This window comes from Athalia rosae, chromosome 4, assembly GCF_917208135.1.
Source record: "Athalia rosae chromosome 4, iyAthRosa1.1, whole genome shotgun sequence".
NCBI classification, from domain to species: Eukaryota; Metazoa; Arthropoda; class Insecta; order Hymenoptera; family Athaliidae; genus Athalia; species Athalia rosae.
The window spans coordinates 9,162,398-9,186,866 of NC_064029.1; the positions used below are offsets into that span (position 1 = coordinate 9,162,398).

The window sequence follows — 24,469 nt, forward strand, 5'->3', positions numbered from 1 at the left end:
TTCGCATTGTAGAAAAGAGCTAAGCTAGATCGTGGAAAATGGATGCAATCAACATTCAACCTCTCTTAGGTAGCTACTCGAGAGAATCAAACGGTCGAATAGTTTTTGTAAAAAATTACAGTTACTCTATCACCTTAATTGATATTAACGCAAAAATTTTGTTGATTCAAGAGTTATTTGTTAAGTGGCATAGTGTACAGATAGCTCGAATAATATAAAGTAAACCGACACGCCCAGCTGCTACTCTCTAAAAGAAAAATATTCCAGATTACTCCAGAGCTGTACATACACCGGTGGTCTTTAATCAAATCAGCTCCAGCATTATTTTTGCACTTTTTCAAAGTCTCTGTAATTTATACTGTAAGTCATGCGGTAACGAAAGGGCGTGTAATCTTACTTTATACGATATGCTATATCTGCCATAACTTGATGTTGTTGGAATAATAAATATGCATTTCATAGTGTCGTAATATCATCTGGTTACGTTTCTAACTATGGCGGTAATTCCATATTAGCGCGTAATTAGAGGTGTATCTAGGCTCCTTATAGGGAAGACAAGTGTAATTTCGCACGCGAGTATGAACACGCGATTAAAATGAACCGTTTAACATCATCTTATTTAATGTCTCATTACCATGGAGGTATTCACGTGTTTTTATATCATGACAGAATAGTAAAAGCGAATTATTATACCCTGCCTATTGATTAGATATGAATATTGAGCTATCGGTGAGTTCGATATTGTTACTGTACCTATTATTATAGGAAACGAATTCGATTACCCGAAAAATGATCACAATGATAATAAAATATGAAATAAAACTGGGTATTCATTATACGTTCTCTTGTTCCAGATATTTCACGTATCGTGCGTTAATGCTATGAATAATGTTATGACCTTTATTCAAGCGCATCGATCGCTGATCATATTCGGATTTATCGCGCTACTTCCTCCGAATCTTACTGTCAAATCGCTAAATTCTTGTGGTAACTGTGCCGAGTCGACGCGGTGGAGCGGTTTTTATGATGTATCGACGTCTTCAAAATGTGCATTATTGAACGTGCATGAGCTGATATTCTTGTAATAAAACCCTGATCAGATTAGCAGCAATTTTTCGAGGCTCGTTACCGCGCTTGAACACCCATGACCGCGTTGATCCACATTTTGCGGATCACGTTTTTGAGTTCCCGGGAAAACAAGTATGTATTGCTTTGATCTTCAATATTGGCCCTGGACCGCAGCTTCCACCGGTCGACAGTTTTTGAGACTACGTAAAGGTCTATCGGTAAGGTAGATTGCAGAAATCGGTTCTGCATTTGTTTTCTACCCTTGATTCCAAGAACACAACAGATAAATTATTATAAATTTATTTACAAAAATTGTTACAATAAATAATTTAAATACAATGATTTAGATATGCTGAGGCTCATTACCGAGCTTCAATTACAATAACTACATGAATAACACTTTGAAAATATATTTCATAACAATATCATACGCGGCGTGGGGAATCGGGGGTGGGATATCTCTGAATCAATAAAGTGGATCACTATAATATAGTACACGTACATGAATTACGTGTTTTTAATCATACGACACGATTACTGATTGCCTTTTGCAATTTCGGTTACTTAATTATTAAGATTTCTATATAATGAAATTCGTTATACAACATCGATGACGTCTACCATATTCCTAACGCAGTATCTTTACTCTTATTGTGTAGTAATACCATTTTAATTCCTATTTTTATTTCTATCGCTAATATCGTTTAGGGTTCGCTATAGACGAGTCGTTAATTATCATGGGTAGTAGGAAAACGGAACAATTGGGAGATTCGTAAGCGAAGAGCCGACAATCAGTACAAGGCTATCGATGTATTAGATTATCACGTTCTATGTGACTATACTGTCATGCTGTTTAAAACCCAATTATCGAATCTCTTTCACGGGTGGTTTACAGGATTAATTCTAATTGCTTACAAATATGAATTACAACCCGCAACAGTAATCAACGTATCGCAAATTATTCAGACCTTTGAGCAAAAACTAGATTCTCAACAATCGACGCGACAACAAGCAAAAATTTCACAACAGTAATTGTTATCTAAAAAATTTCTGTTGTCCAATATAATCGCGTGAGTTGAGCTGACTTCCTATTTTCAAGTCTAGTTGACCATCTGAAATGTTAACTATATTAAACTAATGAATAAAGAATCAAAAAAAAGAACATAACGAGGTCGACGATTATGAGTATATCACATACGTATATGCCGGTTATCATTATGCTTATTTATGTATGTACGATGATTTTGTTTTTTCATTTTCTAATCCTAACTGCAGTTTTGATTGAATGGTGTCCTTGTCATTTTTGTTAATGTTACGCTATCCTATTTCATTTGTGCTTCCCATCTGCATCAGTTGTTTTTTGTATAATGAGTTTATTTCTTTGCCTAGTTACTTTGGTTGTAGGCTGTGTGGCGGGAGCTATCTGTTTCAATCCCTGTTGCGGTATTCTCGCCGGACTAGCAGCTCTTTGAGGGGCAGGCCCTTTGAGCAAGACTTCTACATCAGCGAGCCTCCGTCTCAAACTTCGATTCTCCCTTTTACACCTAGATAATTCTGAGTCTTTATCTAATCTTTCGTGACCAGAGCTGCTGGTTTCCTCAGCAAAATGTCTGAACATCAAATGCAGCTTTTCTTCATGTTCTCGCTGCATTAAGACGATTCTTCTCTCTGCTTCCAGCTTGGTTTGCTTTAAAGCATTTGTTAGGGTCTGGATCCTCCATTCTTGAGTTTCCGCATGAGCCTCTAGTTCTGCAGCTTGTATCTCCAAGTTCTTAGAACTTTCTTTCAAATCTATTACCTTGAGAAAATATTTATAAAACAGAGTTCTCATCTCACCGTCTGATAATTTCATTAGTCTTTCCATCAGCATCTGCTCTCCTTTTTCTCTCTTCACTTGATTTTCGTCGAAACATTTTCTACCGCATATCATCTCATTTTTGTGCTCGATCATGGCATCGATTGCTTCAATTGTCTCTCCACATTCAAGGAGCTTGCGCTCTTCGACTATCGTCAAAGTTTTTTCTTTCTGGAATTTTTCATCCAAATCGCATTTTTCGTCTACTAGACAGTCCCTGGTTCTTCTGAGATTTCTAATCTCATGTCTTAGAGCTTCTTTTTCATCCGTGTCAGCAGTTCTTTCTAAATCCATTGATTTCTCTTTCAAAACATGATCGAGATGCGAAATCCTAGCACTTACTTCCAGCAGGTTTTTTCTTTTATCAGAACAGTCATTCTGAGATTTGGAATTTCTCCTTTCATCCTCGCTCTCAGACTGTATTTCTTTCAACTTCGAAGCGGTCAAATTATATTTCTCCTCCAGCTCTCGTATTTTTCTTTGATCTTCAGCTAGCTCATTTTCCAACTGCTTTTTATGTTCATCCTCTTTTTTCAACTGTCGTTTCAGCTTCTCCATCTGCTTTTTAGATGAATTCAACGAACTTTCCAGCTCCAAAACCTTCTTGGCTGAATCCCCCGCTATCTGTTTTATCATTTCAATGTCCATCAGTCGTTTTTCGTAATGAATAGCCATGTGCTTATAAAGTTCAATTTCCTTTTTGTGTCCAGACTTATCATCAGTATCCTTGTATAATGAGGCATTTTCAGCCTGAGCTAGTTGCGTTCTTGTATTGTAATATTCCTCCTCAAGTTTACTTCTTTTTCTTTGAAACTTTTGCTTTGCACTAGCTCTGGCATCAGAATTTTTTATCATATCAGCGATAAATTGTTCCTTTATCTGTATCGTAGTTTGAAGTTCTTCTATTCTTTTATGGGCCCCCTCTAAATCTGACTGTATTTTTTTCACTTGGGTTTGTTTTGCCTCGTTTGTTAGTGTCAAATTCTTTAATACTCTGATCGGTTCAGGATCTGTGGCATTCTTGATCGTGTCTAACAATAAATCAGGAGAATGTTCCTTCTGGATCTTTACAACGTTAACATTATTGTCCAGTCTATAATCAGCATCTGGATTTCCTAAAGCATTTGCAGTTATGAGTGCTGACAACTGATGATTAAAATTGGCATCTTGACATTGTTTGAATACCCCATTGAAGGCTGATACACCATTGCACATCTCTGAACCTGGCAGCATGGAGTTTCTCCTCGAATTCGGGTTTCTGACAGGTGTAGGTTTAATAATAGGTAAATAATCATTCCCATTATTTAAAGACTCAGCTGCGGAGGTATCTATGATAATGTCCATTTTACGAAACTCGTCTTTTTTTGAGTCTATTACACTGTCGGTGTCCTTCCTGAATCTGGTCATCAATTCATCAAGTTTATCTAGAAAGTCAGGATTTTCAGAGCTGATGTCACTTTCTTCCTCTGACAATTCTTCTGTTTCAGAATTACAGCTACTATCAGACTCATTTCTAAATTCTCCTCTGATAGCAGACTCATCCGTTTTTTCATCAGTTTCAGTAACTTCCTCAATTCTTTCCAGGGATCTCTTTGCAACATCTGCAAAACCTTGCAGACTAGCAGTATCATCACTAGCTATGCATTCCTCATACTCCTGTTTCATGCAAAGCCACTGTTCAATCTGGTCCTGCTCAGTATGAGGTAAAATATTGCTAGTCACAAGCTTATTAAATAGCCCCTCCGCGTTTGAAACCAACTTAGACCACTGAGTAGCTGCGAATTCAAGCCTAAATAAATCAGCGCTGGAACTCCTTTCGCCAGATGTACCAACCTCTATTTCTAAGGTTTCTTGTATTTCATCACCGTTTTGCTCGTTATCTTCATCTAAGAGATCTCTTGGACGTCTGTAGACCTGAATATCCTCGATGTACTGATTGTAACACTGGCGATTATCAAGCATTCCTTGCTGATGAATCCACGGACTATAGTGCATCATTTTGCAGATATCCAGATACACCAAACTCAAAATTCAACAATAGTAATCACAGTCTTGTACACTTATTGTACTGAATTCTGAAAAAACAAGATAAGAGGAATGAATTTCATAGCGACACAATGCAAAAGTGTAATGCAAAAAATATACATATGAATTCAACAATTACGGTAACTGGGACTGACAATAAGTCTTAAATTTTTCACATTGAAGCAATGGATATAATGATACTGGATCATAGAGCAATTTTTCGAACCTTTCAAATTCAAAGCACGTCTAAGGTGACAGTACCATAGATTCTCATTTTCAAGACACAGTTGCGTCTCTTATCCGATGGTGTTAAATAATTGCAGTAGAAAGATTCGCGTTGTTCGTAGAAACAGTAAGCTCATACTGGACTTGCATCACACAACCAACGTTGAGAACGGTGAGGTAAATCGATAATATTTACAAGATATCGTTGACAGACAAATACACGACCACCATGCTCTATGAGTTTTGCTTGGCACATTTTATTAAACTTAGGTTGGTGAACTTGCTGGAGCTATTTTGTGAAGTTAGCCGGAAATGAGAAATTTTCGAAACGGTTTTTTAACTGAGACGTTGACTGTGAGGTTGATTGATCATTGTACAAATAAGAATTTCGGAAGTAGGAGCCAGCTGCACGAACAATATTAATTTTTCGCCCATGTGTCAAACGTCATAACTCGTTCGAACTGTTGAAATGAACAAAGCTTCGACGTAGACTGAATACACTTATATCGTTGACTGAATGCTCTAGTATTTGGAATGCGAGATTTGCAAAGCAGTCATACCAACTTTCTTGAGTCATCACACTTTCTACCCCACCATGCGCCTGATCCCGAATGCATGACGCCATATAATCAGCCAACGCCATATTGCCTGTCAAAGCTGTGTTGGCAAACACAAACAAAATCATGGAGACACAAATTAATACCGATCTTTATTAAATGGCATTACAACAAACTAGCAAATGTGCCTATTGCAAATTTTTCGTGGGATGCTTCGAAGGCATTAAAGCGGTGCTAGGATTATAATTCTAGTACCCATGCTGAAGGATGTGTTGTTGAATAGATTTGACAGATGTGACGTGCGCTTTCTAAATACGAATTTTTATTACACTTCTAATCCTTAAATCTTTAAGGTATTCCGTAAATGCGTCTTGAATTATGAATCACATGTTTGTGAACTAAAGTGTGTCAGCAGATATTAATGATTTCCGAATATTCAAATAAAGGTATGACTTAAGTTGAATATTTCCTTTTCTTCAACATCATTAAGGTAATTGAGAGTTTGACACACTTTTCCTGATAACATTTTTTATGACATTTGATGTTGAATTTGATGTCATACTTCTCTTCATCAGGAGAATTTACAAAAATGTTTGAGGAACTGAGAATATTGTTTGAACTTTTGCACAAATACTTCATAGTACGCAAACGGCACCTCATCTGCAGCATCGTCGAGTTTGTATTATGTGTGTGTTTGGTCTTCTTAATTGTGATCATCCGGACTAACTTCGATGTTGAACCTACGCACGTTAATACGACAACATACTATCCTACCCTGAGTCAAAATGATTTAATTAATAATATTCAGAGGTCTATGCTTCACCTCTATTATAAGCCTGACAATAACTTCACCAGAAACCTTATGCAGGATGTCACTCGATGTGCCAAGTTATCACAAACCCGTAAGTATTCTAACAAGGATTCTAAACCCTTATATTATTGCTCGGTGTACCAAAAATTCGTATTCTTTCATTCAATTCAATATATGTAGTTGTTTCCAGCTTGCTAGTCACCTCAACAGTTTTCATTTTTTCCAGATCTATTTGGTTTCGACTCTGAGGATGCTATGCTGCAGAGTTTTGAAATACAACAAGGCAAAGATGTGCTGATCAGCATATTGGCAATTGATTTCGATGACAATGTTGTCGGGCCAGAGCAAAAGACATTTACATATACAATACGCTCTTCACAGCCGATTCCAGACAAATTATTCGAATTTGGCTCTGAAAGTTTCAGTACAGCATCTGATGCCTTGATAGAGGCTATTCCCGTTGTCCCTCTACAAATGTGTCTTGACAATGGGTTCATTGCCCGTGTTGCTCCTTATGATTCAAAAAAACCAACGGTGGGATAATTTATTTATTTTCAGCATCTAAATGTGATATTTTTTTATTCTGAGGATAACTAATCATTTTCTTCAATATGTTTTCTCCATTTTTTCCACTTGATTAAATGTTCTGTTATTATCTCTATACATATGAGCGATTCAAAATTTGAATGGTTAGTGAGATTAATCATTAATAGTCGATGAGAAACATAATCATTAAGAACACTTGACAATATAATGGTTACAGGTTTTTATACGCAAGATGCCGTATCCACCATATGATACAATCAATTTTATGGAAATCTCAATGCAGGCTGGCATATACATACTAGGAGGTTTTATTTTTAGTGCTACAATATATTTAATACCAACATATGTCAGTGCAGAAAAATCCACTGGTGTAAACGTGAGTATCATCAAAATATTATCATTACAGTGAGTTAACTTGAGGATAGTAATAACTCACTTTGTTTAAGAATTCAATAAATGCTCTAATAAATTAATAACAAATACGTGTTATTCAGACTCTGCTAAAAATGAATGGAGTGAAATCATACCAAAACTTTTTGAGTTGGCAAGTGGGAGGAATGTTGTTCAGTATTGTTCCTCTATTTGCAATAACAGTGCTTTTGAAGCTGAGCTTTGCATCTGGCCAGAAAGCGTTTTATTATCACAGTGATTGGTGTATAATCTGGCTTGCGCTTTTCTTAAATTCAGCCCACTTACATGCCTTTTGTCTTCACGTAGCCTCATACTTTTCCAAGGGTTAGTAAAACGTTCGATCATTACTTGAATCAAAATTTTGTAATCAATGTCTCCGAATTAATGATTTGTATTCTATTCAATATTTCAGCATGGCTTGCTCAATCGGTAGCAACGAGCATCTACGCTATTATAAACGTAATTGTATACCAACTCGAAACCTATGGAAAATTCACTTTTATACCATACCTTGGACTTCTCTGTCCAACTGCAGCTACTATGAGAATATTCGACGAACTCAATAAGCGTGAAAACGATCGTGAGTACCATAGTTTTCTACGAAACAATTAGGTATAATGCATGTGCATGTCTGAAAGTATTCGCAAGGTTTGAATGACGCAATGACTGGTATGCAAGATTTTTTTTTTTTTAGTAAGTGGGGCACATTGGGATAACTTATTCGAGGCGGCGCATCCATCATTAAAAGTGACCGGCAGTCTCGGTTTTATAATGTTGTTCAGTATTTTTGGTGTAATCTGCCACTTTATGATCGCTGTATATCTGGACGCCGTTTTACCCAGTAAATATGGTATTCAGAAGCCACCATTATTTTTCTTACAGGTTTGTTCAATAATTTACATATCATACGAAAATATATTATCCTTTGATCACTTGTGAGAATTCATTGAGTTTTAAATCAGCCTGTTATTAGGTATAGTCTTTGATATTCACAGTCCGCTCTCATAAGTAAAATCTTTTGACAGAATTTCAGGCAGAATAAGGTATGCAGTAGCTATAATGATATATCGTCACACGGTTCGGAAGGAGAGCCCAAAATATTAGAACCTGTAGACAAAGGAACCCTAACTACAGGCATACAACTGAGAAATTTAACTAAATGTTTCACGTGTGGCTGCTTCAAATCACATGTACGTAATTGATGATCGTGATCATGTTATTAGTCTAGCTGTACAAATGTGCAGTCTAGATTGATGAAGGTAATAAATTTCCAATGTTGTTTAGAGAGTCAATGCGGTTCGAGGCATTAGTTTGGATTTTTATAAAGGGCAGATCACTGCTTTGCTAGGACATAACGGTGCTGGCAAGACTACCACATTTTCAATTTTGACAGGTGATTTTATACATACGCAATCTCCGACACTATTAAAAGTTCAAGTTCGAGACTCAGCACTAATACATTTAATTTTTGTACATAGGTTTGACAGCACCGTCGTCAGGAACTGTCTACATAAATGGCAAAGACGTGAGTAAAGATTTGGATGTAATCAGGAGTGATTTGGGTGTTTGCCCGCAAGAAAATACGACATTTCCCGACCTTACCGTATCAGAACAATTACAATTAATTGGTTCGGTTAGTAAACTTTCATTCTATATCAGTTTTGTTAATTATTGACCTGCTAGTTCGTCAGTACACTAATTCGGTAACATAATTTTATTCTAGTTGAAACAAAAAGATTTGACTCGGGAGCAGTTGGTACAAAAAGTTGACGATTTACTGGAAAAATTGAATTTAAAAGATAAACGCGACGTTATGCCAGAAAAACTCTCTGGCGGGCAGAAAAGAAGACTGTGCTTGGGGATGGCGCTTATTGGCAATGCATCTGTGAGTCAATCTATGATCCCCTTTGACTTTTGTTCTTTGAACTGCAATGCTACCTCAAGGGGCAGACCTGTGATATTACAGCATTGGGTTCAATGATTTTTTGCATTTCAGACGTTATTCTTAGATGAACCAACTTCTGGTATGGATCCAGAGACAAGTAGGGAAACATGGGATATGATATTGGTAATAATTTACTTAAATTCACGTAAAGTTAATTGATTTGGGGTTTGTCGAATTGGTAATCTGTTTTATCATAATTGAATTCAGAAATATCGTAAGCAGAAAACGATTATAATTACAACACACAGCATGGAGGAAGCCGATGTTCTTGGGGATCGAATCGCAATTATGCATTCTGGACAAATGAAGTGTTATGGTACACCGATGTTTTTGAAGAAATTTTATGGTAAATATTACTCTTTTGAGATTATATTCAGAGCTCATGGCGTTGAAAAAAAACTACAAGTGATTTACGGAAACAAATCTTATCAATAAATCATAAAATATACAGGGCACGATTATCATGAGGTAACACTATCGACATCATCATGGTGTGATGTAGACAAGATTCAAGAAATAGTTGGCAAAAATGCAAAGTTAAATTTGTCACATCAAGGTAGAATAGTTGTGAGCATTCCATTCACTAGTTCCTTACCAGAGATCTTGGATAATATTGAAAGTCAAAAACTGCAGCTTGGAATTACTGGTGTTAGCGTATCGATGATTACGCTGGAACAAGTTTTCTTGAAGTATGTCCTTATTACTATTCGTTTTGAGCATGTCTTTGAATTTCGAATGAGTTACCTATAAATTTTGAAGACTAGCTCATTTCACGCAATTTTTTGTTGACCACAGGGCTGCAGAAGAAGAAGAGAATGTCGAACCTGTTGATGACGTTGATGGAATTGAAGCACCCGTTGCAAAAAATTATAAACGGTTGACAGGATTTGCGCTTACGCGACAGATGATTTCAGCTTTGTTCAACAAGAAAATAACATACTTTTCGAACAATCCGTCTTTATTCCTGATAATAGTAGGTATTTTTCTTGACTATGTTACTATACTCAACTATCCAGAATTTCCTTATCAGAATTATTTTCTTGCAGATTTTGGGCTCTCTGTTCGCAGTAGTATTTCCAATTCTTTTCAAGACAAGTAATTTTAATGTAAAAGACATGCGATCGCTTGATCTCGGATTATATGAAAGTCCAGAAGCTCTGATCCACTCTGAAAATGAATTGCTTGGAAAGAAGTACAAAGAGATCATTGAACACCATGGTGGTACAGGAATATTTGAAACTGATAAAGCTAGTCTGATCGATGGTTCGTGATTGTCAAAATTGTCTGATTGATTGATAATCGTTGTTTGAGTTCGGAGAATATTTTCATAATTCAATTGAATTCACTTCCTTTTAGGGCTGCTATCCAGGGCTACAGCAGATTTGACGTATTACAAGTCTCATATGATAATCTCCGCAGAATTTAATGCGAGTTTCGCAGCAAGCGCTTTTTATTCTGGTAGTGCAAGTTACAGTGCTCCAATAACTGTGAATACTATGTCAAATTTAGTGCTAAAAACAGTGGCTGGTGACCAATATTCAATTGTCACGAAAATTGGTGATTTACCTCGATCATTGACGCAGAACGCAAAGAATAATATATTAACCAGGATTGATATGATCACATGGATCATTTTGTTCATGATAACATTCTTTCATGTCGTTTCATTATTTCTCAAGCATCCTCTCATGGAAAATAATAGTAAAGTCAAACAACTTCAGCAGATGGCTGGTGTCTCTTCTTTTATGTACTGGGGAACCACGTTTATCTTTGATTTTGCGTTTTATATTGTAGTAACGGTCCAAACAGTTTTTGGAATTTTCGTAGTGGATTTAATTTATCAATCCAACAATATCCGGTGTACGGAAATAGGTGAGTAGTTTCCAAAATGTTTCTTAATAGAACTTTTCTCTGATCATTCGCCACTTCAAACTTATCAGTGGATTAACATATTAAAACAAAATATATTTTCAGGAATCCTTCTGCTATTATTTTTGCTCTTCGGGATCAACATTCTTCTATTAGCATACATATTCAGTTTTATAAAGAAACCATTTCATACCGTATATTCAATTTTGAGCGGCATCTCTTTATTATTGAGTAAGACAAAAATTCTACAAAATTGGATATTTTGAGAGAATTTAAAAATGACATAAACCAATCAACTTTATTACTTTTTTTTGTAGTCTTTGTTTTAATTCCCCTTCACGAAGTGTTGAAGTATATGGAAAATGCCGAAGTTGGTAACACACTGCAGAGAAGAATATTTTCATTCATACCTCATGTCAGTTTTGTCTTTGCATACATGCGATTTGGAGAAATAGCTGTTGATAATGCCAGATGCCGGGGGTTGTCCAATCGGTTAATTGAAGCTGCCTGTGCCATTCGTGATCCATGTTGTGGTACGCATTTTTTAGGCAGTATAGTGCCACATAAACAGCATAAACTTTGCTACTCGACAATAGTAATAGAAGTGACTTACGATTTCAGATATGAATTGTTTTGATGGGTACTGTGCAAATCCAATACCGTATTTTAATACTTCTCGAACAGGAGGTGGATTCTATGAATTTGTCATGTATTTACTTCTCACACCGATCATCTTAGTGGGAATATTATACATGCTAGAAACACAGGCATTCGAAGAATTCGCAAATTTGTATTCTAAACTTAGAAAGAATCCAGAGAAATCGATCGATCAGGATATGGTCGTAGATAGCGAAGTTGCTAAGGAGAAAAGTATCATACGACAAGGAATTAATCAACGTAAGTTATGCATTTAACATTTATATGCACACAGATAAATTCAATTACAAAGACTGAAATTTACTTCGATCAAAGGGATGCTTATTTTTCATCTTGCTTATTTTGAAACTCCATTCAGGTGCCGGAACTCCAGACTGTGAGGATGAAAACGTTTTCTTGGCCTATGAGCTGAGTAAACGGTATGGAAAATTGGAGGCCGTGAAGGAGGTCAATTTCAGAGTGAAGAAAAATGAATGTTTTGGTTTACTTGGTGTAAATGGTGCTGGAAAAAGTACGACATTTAGAATGTTAGTTGGAGAAGAAGTTCCAACCGGTGGAATTCTTCATCGTAGTTGCTACAACATCAAGACCAATCGAACGAAGGTAAATTACCTAATTAGTAACATATCTCTAAATTTATCTTATTCCATGTGTGATTTCACAAGATCCAAGAATATACGATATTTGTTTTTTATTTCAGTATTTGGAAGGGATAGGCTACTGTCCCCAAAGCAATGCTTTGATCCCATATTTTAATGCGATAGAACATTTGACTCTTTTTGCTCGGCTCAGAGGTATACCCGATTCTGAAGTTTCGTCGGAGGTTCATTCGTGGGTTGAAAGGCTGAGTGAGCATATTTTCAACAAATATAGGTTGTGGCCGTGTGTTGGATTTGGAATTAATCATCTATTGTTTTCCTCTCCAGATTTGAGCAAACACGCGAAGAATCCAAGCGTAACTTACAGTGGTGGAAATAAAAGACGTTTAAATATTGCAATAGCTCTGATCGCCAGCCCGCAAATGGTCCTGCTGGATGAACCGACTACTGGAGTTGATCCGGCAGCAAGAAGATCGGTGTGGAGTGTACTTCAAAGTTGCCAAGCATCTGGCCAAGCTATTATACTGACTTCCCACAGGTATTGAATAATATTTTTTTATGAAAATTAGTTTAACTGTCATCAAACGCTGGGTTCTCACGTTAATTATTTATTCTAGTATGGAAGAATGCGAAGCTCTATGCAACAGGTTGGTAATAATGGTCCAAGGTCGATTTGTATGCGTTGGGGCAAGTCAGGAATTGAAAGAACGTTTTGGCGCCGGTTTCAATATCACAATCAAACTAAATCCTGGTAGATCGAATGATGATTATAAGGAGATCAAAAGAAAAATCCAAAGTGCGCTCATCTGTGAATTGAAGGATGAACATCCGGTAAGCCGACTGGGTTTTCATTATCTAATCAATAACAAACAACAGACAACCGTCAATATCCTACGTCATTTGCAGGGGTATTTATTTTATCACATCACTGACTCTGAAGCGACTTGGTTGAAAATGTTCGAGACAATGAATAATGTCAAATCCGAACACGGATGTATCGAAGATTTCACCGTATCTTCGTCTACCTTGGAACAACTGTTCATGCAATTCGCCAGATCCACGGATCCACTTATGGAATCACTTGCTTCAAACCGAACTACTTCTAACAATGAGATAAATAGAGTGTAAGACAAAAATTTGATTAAATTAAGTGTCGTAATGAGATAATCATTTCACACTGAGTTGGATACCGACCAACACAAACGACAACAGTGGACGAGGAAATCATTTTAGTCGTTTTTCAGCTTTTGATGTGATTCATGAAACGCTCGTATTTCCTCGAATCTCAATTTAAATATTATAGTTATGGATATTGGCGTGGATAACTTCGCCGGAAAAACAGGCGTCACGAATTTCGGTCGTAATGCTACGTGCTATTTTTTATAAAAAACCATTACCGAAGCAGTTTTCGGTATCCAGGGAACGTTGAACGTTGATATACCCAGGTTGAAACTATATATTAGGCCGCATATGATACTTATAAATGTGTATATGATATCTATGATCTAAGATATGAATGATGAGCACATTGGTATTTACATACCAAACATACATATGTATAATCATTCCATGTTCAATGTGAGCTCTCATAATTGGAGCTAATGTTTCACTGTTTACTCGGGCTTTAATATTGTATGACTGTTGAAAAAATTATAATTCTAAGATAACCGATGTTGATAGTCCAAGTACACGACAACAAGCAGTATGACTCAAGTTAAATAAAAAAAGTCGAATTGGCAATCAAACAGAAATACAGAACGTCATCGCACACTCGACAGAATCTTACTACGTACTAAATTTATAGTTTATAATAAGACTGATAATCAAAGGATAGCAGCTGGGAGGGAGATAGTGGTATTCTAATACCAGTGTAATAGGGCGTATAAAGTTTTAAAATTGATTAGACCTAATTCCGTTCCAGTAATTGATTTAATAATTGACATCATTGTGATCTGAAATTACCGCGCGTACACACATTGTATTACCACTGTACACCGTATACTCTATTACTTCACGCATACCTGTGTATAAACTCGGGCTCGTACTACTTTCTTTACCCTTTAATTTGAATTCAATGTCGTAGCCTCAACTGCAGTCTACTATAACTAGGTATGTGAAGGTCATTAAACGAGCAACAAGTTAGTTTACGTAATGCACCTGTGCAAGAATTTGTATATTATTTTGAAATAACAAAGAGTATTTATAATGAATAAACTATATGATTGTACCATAATTGATTTATTTTATTGATTCGAAACTTTTCAACAACTTCGAGTTCAACAGGATTGCTGTAGTTGGATGATGAAGTGGATCATCGGAATCTTGACCGCGCTATAAACAGCTATCCGTCTACTTCATTTTTAAGGCCTTTAGTGAGATAGAGTACAATTTTCTTGGTATTTTCACGGTTACTAGTCCGACGTTGTGGAAGAATTCAACGTTGAAGTGCTCATTGCGATAGCATTATTATAAACTAGATAAAGTTGACGTGATAATGATTTCCGTCACTTAATAGTCGTAATTAAATTCGTATCCGCAGGTGGTTCGGTCAAACATTTTGTAGACCATGCGAATGTAGAAAAAAAAAATTCATGCTGATCGTACGATCAAATTTAATTGATATTTTTAGAGACGACGTGAAACTTGAGTAAATACGGGTTTGTAAATCCCCGATCAAAAATTTCGAAAAAAATCTAAGTTTCTCTGAAGCTAGTGATGTTTAGTTGTTACTTAAGATAAAATTGATAACGATAACTTAATCACATACTGTTATCATAGTTTTTATGGAATCTTTATCATAGAGTCTAGAAAAAATGAATTACCAAGGTTTTCTTCGATTGCTCGACCTTGACCTTGCCCTTCGCAGAATCAACGAGTGGCCTTCACCCTTACCTCAGGTAAAACGCCTTTGACAACAACGTTGTCTGCGCGGCGCGCGCGCGAAGGTTTGATTATAGCTATCCTGAGCTTATATTGCTTTAACAGAAACTGGGTCATGAGCTGACTCATATATTTTATCGTTCGCTCTTGTTCGTTCAACATGATCATCGCGGTGGACCGCGTACCACGATAATTTTCTGCAATTGATATTCACACAAAAGTAAGGAATGAAAGCTCAACGTTCAATTTGTTGGAAAAGCTTGAATGTACCGATATTCATCAATAAAAATACTCTGCAACGTCTCACATTGGTGGTGAGATGGATCAGGTGATACCTACACTGCGGATATTTATTTTTTGCTACTAAAGTAAAATTACTTTGTTAAATATTTTTCTCACGATGGTTGAAATTTCATTAGAATTCGGCACTCATGTATTGATCGTCAAAATATCAACCCATTTGTTTAAGATATGACACGATTGTATTTTTTTTGTTATTTTGAAATTATATTACATTCAAGTTGAAACGTATTTTTATTTATTTAATTCACTCAATGTTATTGCACCGATTGCACAATAGTAAAACTTTATTAGTAAAATTTGGCGATAAAAGTATATCTCGTTATATCCGTTATCAGCGCATTCATTATCAGTGAATCAATATTTTAATCATCGATCACGATTTCTTGCGAAGGTGTACACTATGATTGCAATATTGTCTTCAACAATATACGTGGTTTGACAGTATCAGCTGGTGAAGCTACAAGTGAACAGGTGAAATAACTTTTTAGTGTTTGTAGAAATGCAATTTACAGTGACCTTTATATTTTTATAGTTAACATAAATCAGTACGGCTTTAATTCTGAACAATAGAAATTGTGCGATGAATTATTTATTTTATAGCTGCGTGTAGACTATCATAATAGTCCATAGCCATTAATAATTAATGACATTGTCTGGTGTGGCTATAAACTGAGTCATTCAAATAATATTTATCTGCATCCTTATAGATATTGGTTCTAAGATTTTATTGTCAATAGAATTTTGTTGGTGCGACTTGCAATAGTGCGTTCGTTTCTAGAAGGCGAAAATTCAGCGAAACAATGAAGATCAGAATGGGTGACGGGTGGAGGATATTGTTTTTGTTGTTGCAAAAAAATTGGATTATTCGTAAACGACATTGGCTTGGAACCATTATCGAAATGGCAGCCCCCGCTCTCCTTATTGCTATAATAATGGGACTCAGAACTTTACTACCGATCGAAGCTACCGTCGTCAATCAAAATACCATTTTTCCGGTGTTAAACAGAACTTATTTGGAAAGCAATTTTTTCCCTCAATTACTCCGAATTTTCTATCTACCGGATAATGAATTCACTAAAAGAGTTATGACGAACGCCACAAAGTGCCTCGGAATACCTAATAACCGTAAGTACGATATTGATCCTTTTTGGAATAAATTTTATATAAAACTTACACGTCATCGTTTTGAGGTACTTTTCGTATTTTCACAGAACTCTACGGCTTTGACGATGAACCTGCGATGTTAGAGAATTACGAAAGACTCCAAGGCCAAGATTTGACCATCGTTGCATTAGCGGTTGCTTTTCAAGGGACTGACGGAAAAACTGTTCCAAATAATTTAGTTTATACAATGAAAACTTCGCGGCGAATAGAATCGAGATTAATTACCGCGGATTTTCGGAGTCCCAGTACTGCGTCCGACGCTCTCATATTAGAAATACCGTTCGTTGCTTTACAAATGTGTCTAGACGACTCGTTCATATATGAAGTAGTTCCCAGTTCCGTAATCGATGAAATTCCAACGGTATGTTTAATCTCTTCATGTCAGGTAGTTGATTATCAAATGATCGTAATCATTCATTTTTCTCGTCATTTTATGTACGTTGATAATTTCATCTTATCATCGCGGCGGCTTTCAATAAGTTAAGCCGCCGATTTTGAAAGCCTCGTTATGATCACATTTTTGAGTGCGAATGAATCAGATAAAGCGATTTATACAATCTCTCTAATCATCCAGATTTGTTAGCGCATGCGGTCGATAATCTAACATCAATATTATTAAATACCCGGTCAACAACCGTCTATAATAATTTGAACATCCTGCGCCTGAGAGTTAGCGAAAAATTAGATCTCACATTTTTATGGCTTTCACAGAGGGTGATACAAAAAATGCCATTCCCACCGTACGAAGTCAACGCATTCAGCGAACAATTTTTTCGACGTGCCATTGGAAATTGGGCAGCGATTATGTTCATCGTGACATTATTTATGGTACCGTCGTACATTACGACGGAAAAAGACACGGGAGTAAATGTGTGTAGATCAAGAATAACATAAATGTCCTGATTATTTTATAGATCCACCATAAATGATTGTGTTTTCAGGCCCTCTTAAAAATGAACGGAGTTAAACCGTATCAAAATTTTTCAAGTTGGCTGATAAGTGGCATGATATTGGGTACTCTAACTGTTGTTTTCATTACTGTAATGGTAAAGATATACTTTTCACCCCATCAACTGCCTTTTTATCACTACAGCAATAGTTTTGTATTCTGGCTAGTAATTTATTTGAATTTTATTCAAACCTACGCCTACTGTCTGCACTTGGCCACTTACTTTACTAAAGGTAATGGATTTATTGTTTTTTCAAATATTTGAAAATAGATTCTACCTAAAGCGATGTACACTTAATTGTTAATCATTTTTCTTGCGAATCATATTAGCTCGACTTGCTCAGGGAGCGGCAATCCTGTTGCTTTATGCCGTACTGCAAATTGTTAGGCAAGTTGAAAAAAATGAATTATATTGGATCCTTCCATATATAGGATTCATTTTTCCCAATGCAGCAGCTATGAGAATGTTCGATGAGTTCAGCAACCATGAGAACAAACGTGAGTGGCCAGTATAAAAGATTGCAGTTAGCATAAAACAATTTATAACAATATTATATTTATTTATGCGTTTTCGTATAGTTACCGGGGCACAGTGGAATAATTTGTTCGTATCTGAGCACGAAGTATTAGGATTTGAGGGGACTCTGGGCTTCTTAATGATATCGAGTATTTGCAGCACAATTTTCCACTTTACGCTTGCATTGTACCTCGAAGCTGTATTACCTGGCAAATATTCTGTCCAGAAGTCACCGTTCTTTTTTTTGAAGGTCTGCTTTTGAATAGTAACAACCTACATTATTTGTTATCGCTGTAGTTGAACAACGCTTTTTTACATCATACTACAACATTTCTTTTCTATTACTTCCGTTTTTTTATCAATGAATTATCGTTCCATAGTGTTTCAGGAAAAATAAAGTGAACGCCGGTAATCCCAACGCAGAAAATACGGAATCACATGGACGGGCTAAAATATCAGAGCCGGTAGCTCACGGTGCTCTTACTCCCGGGATACAGATAAAAAATTTGAAGAAGAAATTCGAAATTGGTTTTTACAAGCCGAAAGTAGGTTTCATTTAATTCATTACGTTCAGGTTTCGTACTCGAAAAGATCAGATTACAATTTAGGTCAAGTTGTAGTACCATATCAATTAAATTTCGGCGCGTTAAACTCAAGTCTTTCATGTTTAGATTGTTGAAGCAGTACGAGGTATTAGTATCGAGTTTTACAAGGGGCAGATTACAGTTTTGCTCGGACACAACGGTGCCGGTAAAACTACAACGATATCGATATTGACGGGTAATTTGAATAAGAATATTTTATTCACAATATTCGGAAATATTTTCGGTAATTTGATCATTTTATCTATTCTCTCGTTCTAAATTACCCTCTGTTTTTTCGACAGGTTTGACCGCGCCTTCGTCAGGGACGGTACTCATCAACGGCAAAGATGTGGAGGCTGATATGCAAGATATTAGAAATGACTTAGGTATGTGTCCGCAAGAAAATATGTTGTTTCAAGACCTCACCGTGGAAGAGCAACTTCAATTATTCGCTCTGGTAATTTTGCTTATTGATTTGTTGGATTCTTTTTGAACATTCAAGTCTTACTTTCGGATGTAATTTCTGCTCTAGTTGAAACAGAAGAAAAAAACAAGGCAACAGGTCCTCGATGACGTTGATGATCTACTAGCGAAACTAAAAATTAGCGAAAAGAGAAATTTTGTACCAAAGCACCTTTCGGGTGGCCAGAAACGAAGAGTTTGTCTTGGCTTGGCACTCATTGGCAATGCATCGGTGAGTTAAATTCTACCGGCAAAGAAAAAAAATTTGTTAAACTTTTACCGTAATTTTTCAGACTCTCATTTTAGACGAACCAACGTCAGGTATGGATCCAGAGACAGCCAGAGTAACGTGGGACATAATACTGGTGAGATTGAAATGAAAGAATTTAATAAAAACCGATCTATGTAGGTGTATCTTTATTCGAACGATTCCTTGATTAGAAATACCGGAAACAAAAGACAATTATCATCACGACACATAGCATGGAGGAAGCAGATGTCCTTGGGGATAGAATTGCGATCATGCACTCGGGACAAATGATGTGCTACGGAAGCTCGATGTTCCTCAAAAAACATTACGGTGATTATTACGCGTGGAAGCTCTCTTTCTGAGTAATTTGAAATCCATGATTTTCATTGAACAGGTGAAAATCGACAGAAGATCACTCTCTCGATAGAATCGTCGTATGATTACGAAAAAATTCAATCCATAGTTGGTAGTGAAGCGAGAATCGACACGGGCACATACGGCAGACTCGTAATAAGCATTCCGATGACGAACTCTTTACCCGAAATTCTGGATAAAATGGAAACTAATAAAACCGAGCTCGGAATTACCGGTGTGAGCGTATCAACGATCACACTCGAAGAAGTATTCCTCAGGTGAATATAAAACGCCGAACCATTATCATTGGCTAATATTGAAGAAGATCCAAGTATGAACATTTCAATCAAGTAGATATTACCGCGCGTGTTGAAGGACCGCTCAACAAGAAGAATACCAAGAAGAAGACGAGGAAGATGCGATAAATCTAACATCCGTGAATCGCACAGTTTCCGATAAGTTCAACGATCCAGCTGTGTATGTTAAATTGATCGGATCCCAATTGACGAAGCAGATTTTTATAGCATTGCTGATCAAAAAGTTTTGTTACGCGAGAAGAAATTGGGGTATATCGATGGGAATCGTGAGTTTCTGTTTATAGTACGTTTGACAATTTCAAAAATCACATCAACTGTGAGTCTCACGAGTAACCGACGACGTTTTCTTTCTAGATTTTTGGAACCTTGATAGCGATAATACTGATGCCGATCTTTTCTGTCAGCGTCGTCACTTTGATAAATTCACGTCAGCTCAAACTAACTTTGTACGACAATCCAGAGGCACTGATCTATGATGAAAATGGTACCTTTGCAGATGCGTACACAGATATAGTGGCAAGTCAAAAGGCTGCAGTTAGTAGGGTGGCAGCTGATGAAAATCTCATCGACGGTGAATTTACTAAAATATTCCGAAACGATACAATTTTCACTCGCCTCGTCCAAAAAGCTAATCAATTATTTACGATGTATACTTTCAGCGTTGCTTGAACGAGCGAAACCGTCAACTTTCGTATACTACACGAATAACATTATCACCTCCGCGGAATTTACTACATTAAACGAAACTGCAGTTGCAAACGGTCTTTACAATGGCGCTGCTTCTTTGAGCGTTCCAATAACGGTGAACGCAATTTCTAACACATTTTTAAAGACGTATGCGGGTGATCAGTACTCGATCGATGCGAGTATAGAAAATTTACCCGATTCATTTATCGACTACCTTTACGAACAGTTTGACGTTAGGTCGGAAAATCTATTGCAAATGATGTTATTCATTAGCGTTTTCTTTATCGTTATCGGATTATTTGTAATTAATCCTTTGTTGGAGAATACAACTTCGGTTAAACAACTTCAACGAATGACTGGTGTCCCTTCCGTACTGTATTGGGGAACTATGTTCGTATTTGATTACGGAATATACATCGTAGCAACAATCATTACGGCTATCGGATTTTTCGTAATGGATATAATCTTTGCGTCGCACACGTACTATGCTACGGAAATCGGTGAGTTGTAATTCACCGTATCAAATTTTGAAAAAATTAGGTCAACGATCTGTTTTCGTGAATTCTGTAATTATCGAAATTTTTTCACACGTTTCAGGGATCCTTGTGCTATTGCTGTTACTGTTTGGAATTAGTGCCTTATTGCTCGCCTACCTATTCAGTTTCTTACATTGGCCTCTCTACGTCGTTCTATTGATCTACTGCCTCGCGAATATGATAATATGTAAGTAACCCATAGTTCAAACACATCAATCGGTACATTCAGATCTGGGAACGCACCTAATAATTAAAAATATTCACAGCTCAAATTCAGGTGTTCGTAGACCTGGCGGTCGTCTATATGGGAACTGATAATATAGGTTTTTCGATCCAACGAAGAATATTTTCTCTTCTACCTCACGTCAGCTTCACTTTTGGATTTTCCAAATTTCTGGAAGTTGCAACTAATAATGCCAGATGTAGAACATTGCCCAGAGGTTTTGCTGCCGTGTCTTGTTTTTTAAATGACCCATGTTGCGGTAATGCCAGTGAAATAATTCTTCGTCGATAATTCAATATTGTTTTTTACTAATAATGAGATGCATTCATTTTCATTTCTTTTCACAGACATGGGTTGCGTGGACGGAGTTTGCAGTAAAAGTCTCCCATATTTTGGAGATTTCAGCGAAGATGCCGGATTGGAAGAGTTCGTTCTTTACCTAACTGCGATACCAATTATCTTGCTGGTTATATTGTTTTTGTTGGAAAATCGGGCTTACGAGAAACTCGTATTGAGATTCAAATCGCATAAAGCAACACCATCCAATTACGGTGAGGTTGCGGTAGATAGTGAGGTAGCTAATGAAAAGCTTGCCGTTCGTCATGCGATCAATCAGCGTGAGTTGAAAAGCAGAGCAGGTAATTCAAAAAATTGTAATTGCACAAGAAAATAATCTGAAAACAAGTTTTCCTTATTTCTTATAAAGGTGAGGAAATCCCTAGTTTTGCAGACGATAATATCTTCCTGGGTTATGAATTGAGTAAACGTTACGGAAATAATCAAGCAGTTAAAGAAGTCAATTTTAGAGTGAAAAAGAATGAATGTTTCGGTTTGCTGGGTGTTAACGGAGCCGGTAAAAGTACCACATTTCGAATGCTGGTGGGCGAAGAGGCAGCAAATACCGGAATACTTATTCGTGGGTATAGCAACATAAAAGTCAACCGTAAGGAGGTAAGAAATAACCAGTTGGATCTGCAACAACTGCTGACAGCAAATTAATCACTTTGACAAAAATCAAACGATCCCAAAATATTATACAATTTCAGTACCTGGCAGGAATAGGCTACTGTCCTCAGATAAATGCCCTGATACCTTCTCTGAATTCATACGAACATTTATCACTTTTCGCCCGATTGCGGGGCATACCGGAATTTCAAGTAGCGTCAGAAGTCCAATTGTGGATTGACAAATTGCGTGAGTCCCGTCAACTATTAACATCCTTGTGGTGTTGCTGGGGGTAGTGATAACACATTAATGAATCATCACGTTGTTTTCAGGACTGAACAAACATGCTGCGAATGCAAGCGGAAGTTACAGTGGCGGGAACAAAAGACGGCTCAACATCGCAATGGCGTTAATCGCCGATCCACAAATGGTTCTTTTGGATGAACCTACAACAGGGGTGGATCCAGGTGCCAGACGATCGTTGTGGCGCGTACTTCAGAGTTGTCAGGCATCCGGACAAGCTATTATCTTGACTTCGCATAGGTAGATAATTTAGACGGATCATGTCATCGGAAACAATTGAAACAGTCGCATGATACTCACGTATAATTAATTGTCTCTGTTTTTTTTCCGATGAAGCATGGAAGAGTGCGAAGCTCTGTGCAATCGATTATTGATCATGGTACAAGGGAGATTAGTCTGTGTCGGGGCTAGCCAAGAACTCAAACAGCGTTTTGGAGCTGGCTACGACATCACAGTGAAGTTAAATCCAGAGAGATCGGAAGAAGAGAATTCTAAAATAAAGAAAAAAATACAGGCTGCTATTGCTTGCGAATTGAGGGATGAGCATCCGGTTAGCAAAATATTGAAACTGACATCTCTTGAACGAATTTCAACATCAACCGACATTTCGAATAATACGAACATTTTGATTTCATAGGGGTATTTATTCTATCACGTGACGGATCCTCAAACAACATGGACGAAGATGTTCAGGACAATAAACGATGTGAAAGCAGTACACAGCTGCATAGAAGATTATACCGTTTCTTCATCAACATTAGAACAATTATTCATTCAATTCGCCAGATCTGCACCAGGTTCCATTCTTCCGACGACAAGAACTAATGGAATAACGAACGGAACGAATTCTGTGTGATCACACGATTAGATATAACGCTCCAACCAGGTTTTAGAACTCATGTTTGAGTTCATAGCAAATAAAGTTATGTCTTCAACGTCAGATCAATGTATTTATGACAGAATGAAGATAGAGAAGATACGTAAAAATACCTTTGAAAATAATTATCCAGTTAAAAATCTCATTCGAATCGATGTTGAAAAGACGTTAAAAGAACTTTCGAACACGCCGATCATTCATTGTAGATAGATAAAGAAATCAAGAAAGCGCGAGCTTTAAAAAAACTTCAGATATTAATCAACTAGAATAGAATTGTATAAAATAAAATATCCTCGTGCGATAGCACAATGTACACTCCTTTTTAAATATCTGTAATATACTAATCGATATGCAGATCAAAATGATTAAACGATATTTATTCAACTTGTTCCTTAGATCGTTCATTCGATATACCTATTGATGTTCTACGATCCTTTTTAATGCTTCCCACGCGATTATAGTGTCCACATATTGTATTCGCACACGTCACACTTGTCATCATCGTAATTGTTAGTACCTACGAACCGCTGTTTTATTCAATACAATTCAC

The 24,469-nt window shown here is 36.8% G+C and overlaps 3 protein-coding genes across 7 annotated transcripts; 2 read left to right on the top strand and 1 right to left on the bottom strand.

The window, feature by feature from the left end:
- Window positions 1-1,352: 1,352 nt before the first annotated feature.
- On the bottom strand, window positions 1,353-5,669 carry LOC105684443 (kinesin-like protein costa). Of its 2 annotated transcripts, none has more exons than XM_020851419.2 (2): window positions 5,210-5,669; window positions 1,353-4,998 (listed from the first exon to the last, which is right to left on the bottom strand). In XM_020851419.2, exon 2 carries the CDS (start codon window positions 4,919-4,921, stop codon window positions 2,396-2,398), a length of 2,526 nt encoding a protein of 841 aa, XP_020707078.2. In that variant the 5' UTR covers window positions 4,922-4,998; window positions 5,210-5,669; the 3' UTR covers window positions 1,353-2,395. The 2 variants fall into 2 exon arrangements, with proteins under 2 accessions (XP_020707078.2, XP_012253203.2); XM_012397780.3 differs by having other exon boundaries at window positions 5,175-5,669.
- A 50-nt stretch (window positions 5,670-5,719) lies between these two features.
- LOC105684442 (phospholipid-transporting ATPase ABCA3-like) lies at window positions 5,720-14,801 on the top strand. 3 transcript variants are annotated; one of them, XM_048654240.1, is made up of 25 exons: window positions 5,720-6,220; window positions 6,306-6,632; window positions 6,768-7,075; window positions 7,305-7,463; window positions 7,582-7,822; window positions 7,911-8,078; window positions 8,193-8,380; window positions 8,524-8,688; window positions 8,783-8,891; window positions 8,977-9,131; window positions 9,222-9,383; window positions 9,495-9,566; window positions 9,651-9,789; window positions 9,895-10,132; window positions 10,239-10,416; window positions 10,490-10,706; window positions 10,800-11,315; window positions 11,418-11,543; window positions 11,630-11,845; window positions 11,934-12,209; window positions 12,328-12,572; window positions 12,670-12,817; window positions 12,896-13,106; window positions 13,186-13,399; window positions 13,475-14,801. In XM_048654240.1, the coding sequence occupies exons 2-25, from the start codon at window positions 6,320-6,322 to the stop codon at window positions 13,694-13,696; spliced, it is 4,986 nt and encodes a 1,661-aa protein (XP_048510197.1). In that variant the 5' UTR covers window positions 5,720-6,220; window positions 6,306-6,319; the 3' UTR covers window positions 13,697-14,801. The 3 variants fall into 3 exon arrangements, with proteins under 3 accessions (XP_048510197.1, XP_048510196.1, XP_048510195.1); XM_048654239.1 differs by having other exon boundaries at window positions 5,720-6,176; XM_048654238.1 differs by having other exon boundaries at window positions 5,720-6,632.
- An 840-nt stretch (window positions 14,802-15,641) lies between these two features.
- Window positions 15,642-24,303, top strand: LOC105684474 (phospholipid-transporting ATPase ABCA1-like). 2 transcript variants are annotated; one of them, XM_012397838.3, is made up of 25 exons: window positions 15,642-15,776; window positions 16,530-16,876; window positions 16,963-17,276; window positions 17,627-17,785; window positions 17,857-18,097; window positions 18,195-18,362; window positions 18,444-18,631; window positions 18,762-18,926; window positions 19,053-19,161; window positions 19,268-19,422; window positions 19,498-19,659; window positions 19,721-19,792; window positions 19,869-20,007; window positions 20,072-20,309; window positions 20,407-20,614; window positions 20,703-20,919; window positions 21,008-21,535; window positions 21,633-21,758; window positions 21,838-22,053; window positions 22,142-22,432; window positions 22,501-22,745; window positions 22,841-22,988; window positions 23,072-23,282; window positions 23,379-23,592; window positions 23,680-24,303. In XM_012397838.3, exons 1-25 carry the CDS (start codon window positions 15,676-15,678, stop codon window positions 23,896-23,898), a joined length of 5,181 nt encoding a protein of 1,726 aa, XP_012253261.2. In that variant the 5' UTR covers window positions 15,642-15,675; the 3' UTR covers window positions 23,899-24,303. The 2 variants fall into 2 exon arrangements, with proteins under 2 accessions (XP_012253261.2, XP_020707074.2); XM_020851415.2 differs by lacking the exons at window positions 22,841-22,988; window positions 23,072-23,282; window positions 23,379-23,592; window positions 23,680-24,303 and having other exon boundaries at window positions 22,517-22,723.
- Window positions 24,304-24,469: the final 166 nt, after the last annotated feature.

Coding starts and splice junctions, on each gene's coding strand:
- LOC105684442 (XM_048654238.1), top strand. CDS start 6,272: ATGTTGAATTTGATGTCATACTTCTCTTCATCAGGAGAATTTACAAAA. Junction 8,689..8,782: donor GTGGCTGCTTCAAATCACAT/GTACGTAATTGA, acceptor AATGTTGTTTAG/AGAGTCAATGCGGTTCGAGG. Junction 9,384..9,494: donor CGCTTATTGGCAATGCATCT/GTGAGTCAATCT, acceptor TTTGCATTTCAG/ACGTTATTCTTAGATGAACC.
- LOC105684474 (XM_012397838.3), top strand. CDS start 15,676: ATGAAAGCTCAACGTTCAATTTGTTGGAAAAGCTTGAATGTACCGATA. Junction 20,008..20,071: donor GTTCCTCAAAAAACATTACG/GTGATTATTACG, acceptor TTCATTGAACAG/GTGAAAATCGACAGAAGATC. Junction 21,536..21,632: donor GTACTATGCTACGGAAATCG/GTGAGTTGTAAT, acceptor CACACGTTTCAG/GGATCCTTGTGCTATTGCTG.
- LOC105684443 (XM_020851419.2), bottom strand. CDS start 4,921: ATGATGCACTATAGTCCGTGGATTCATCAGCAAGGAATGCTTGATAAT.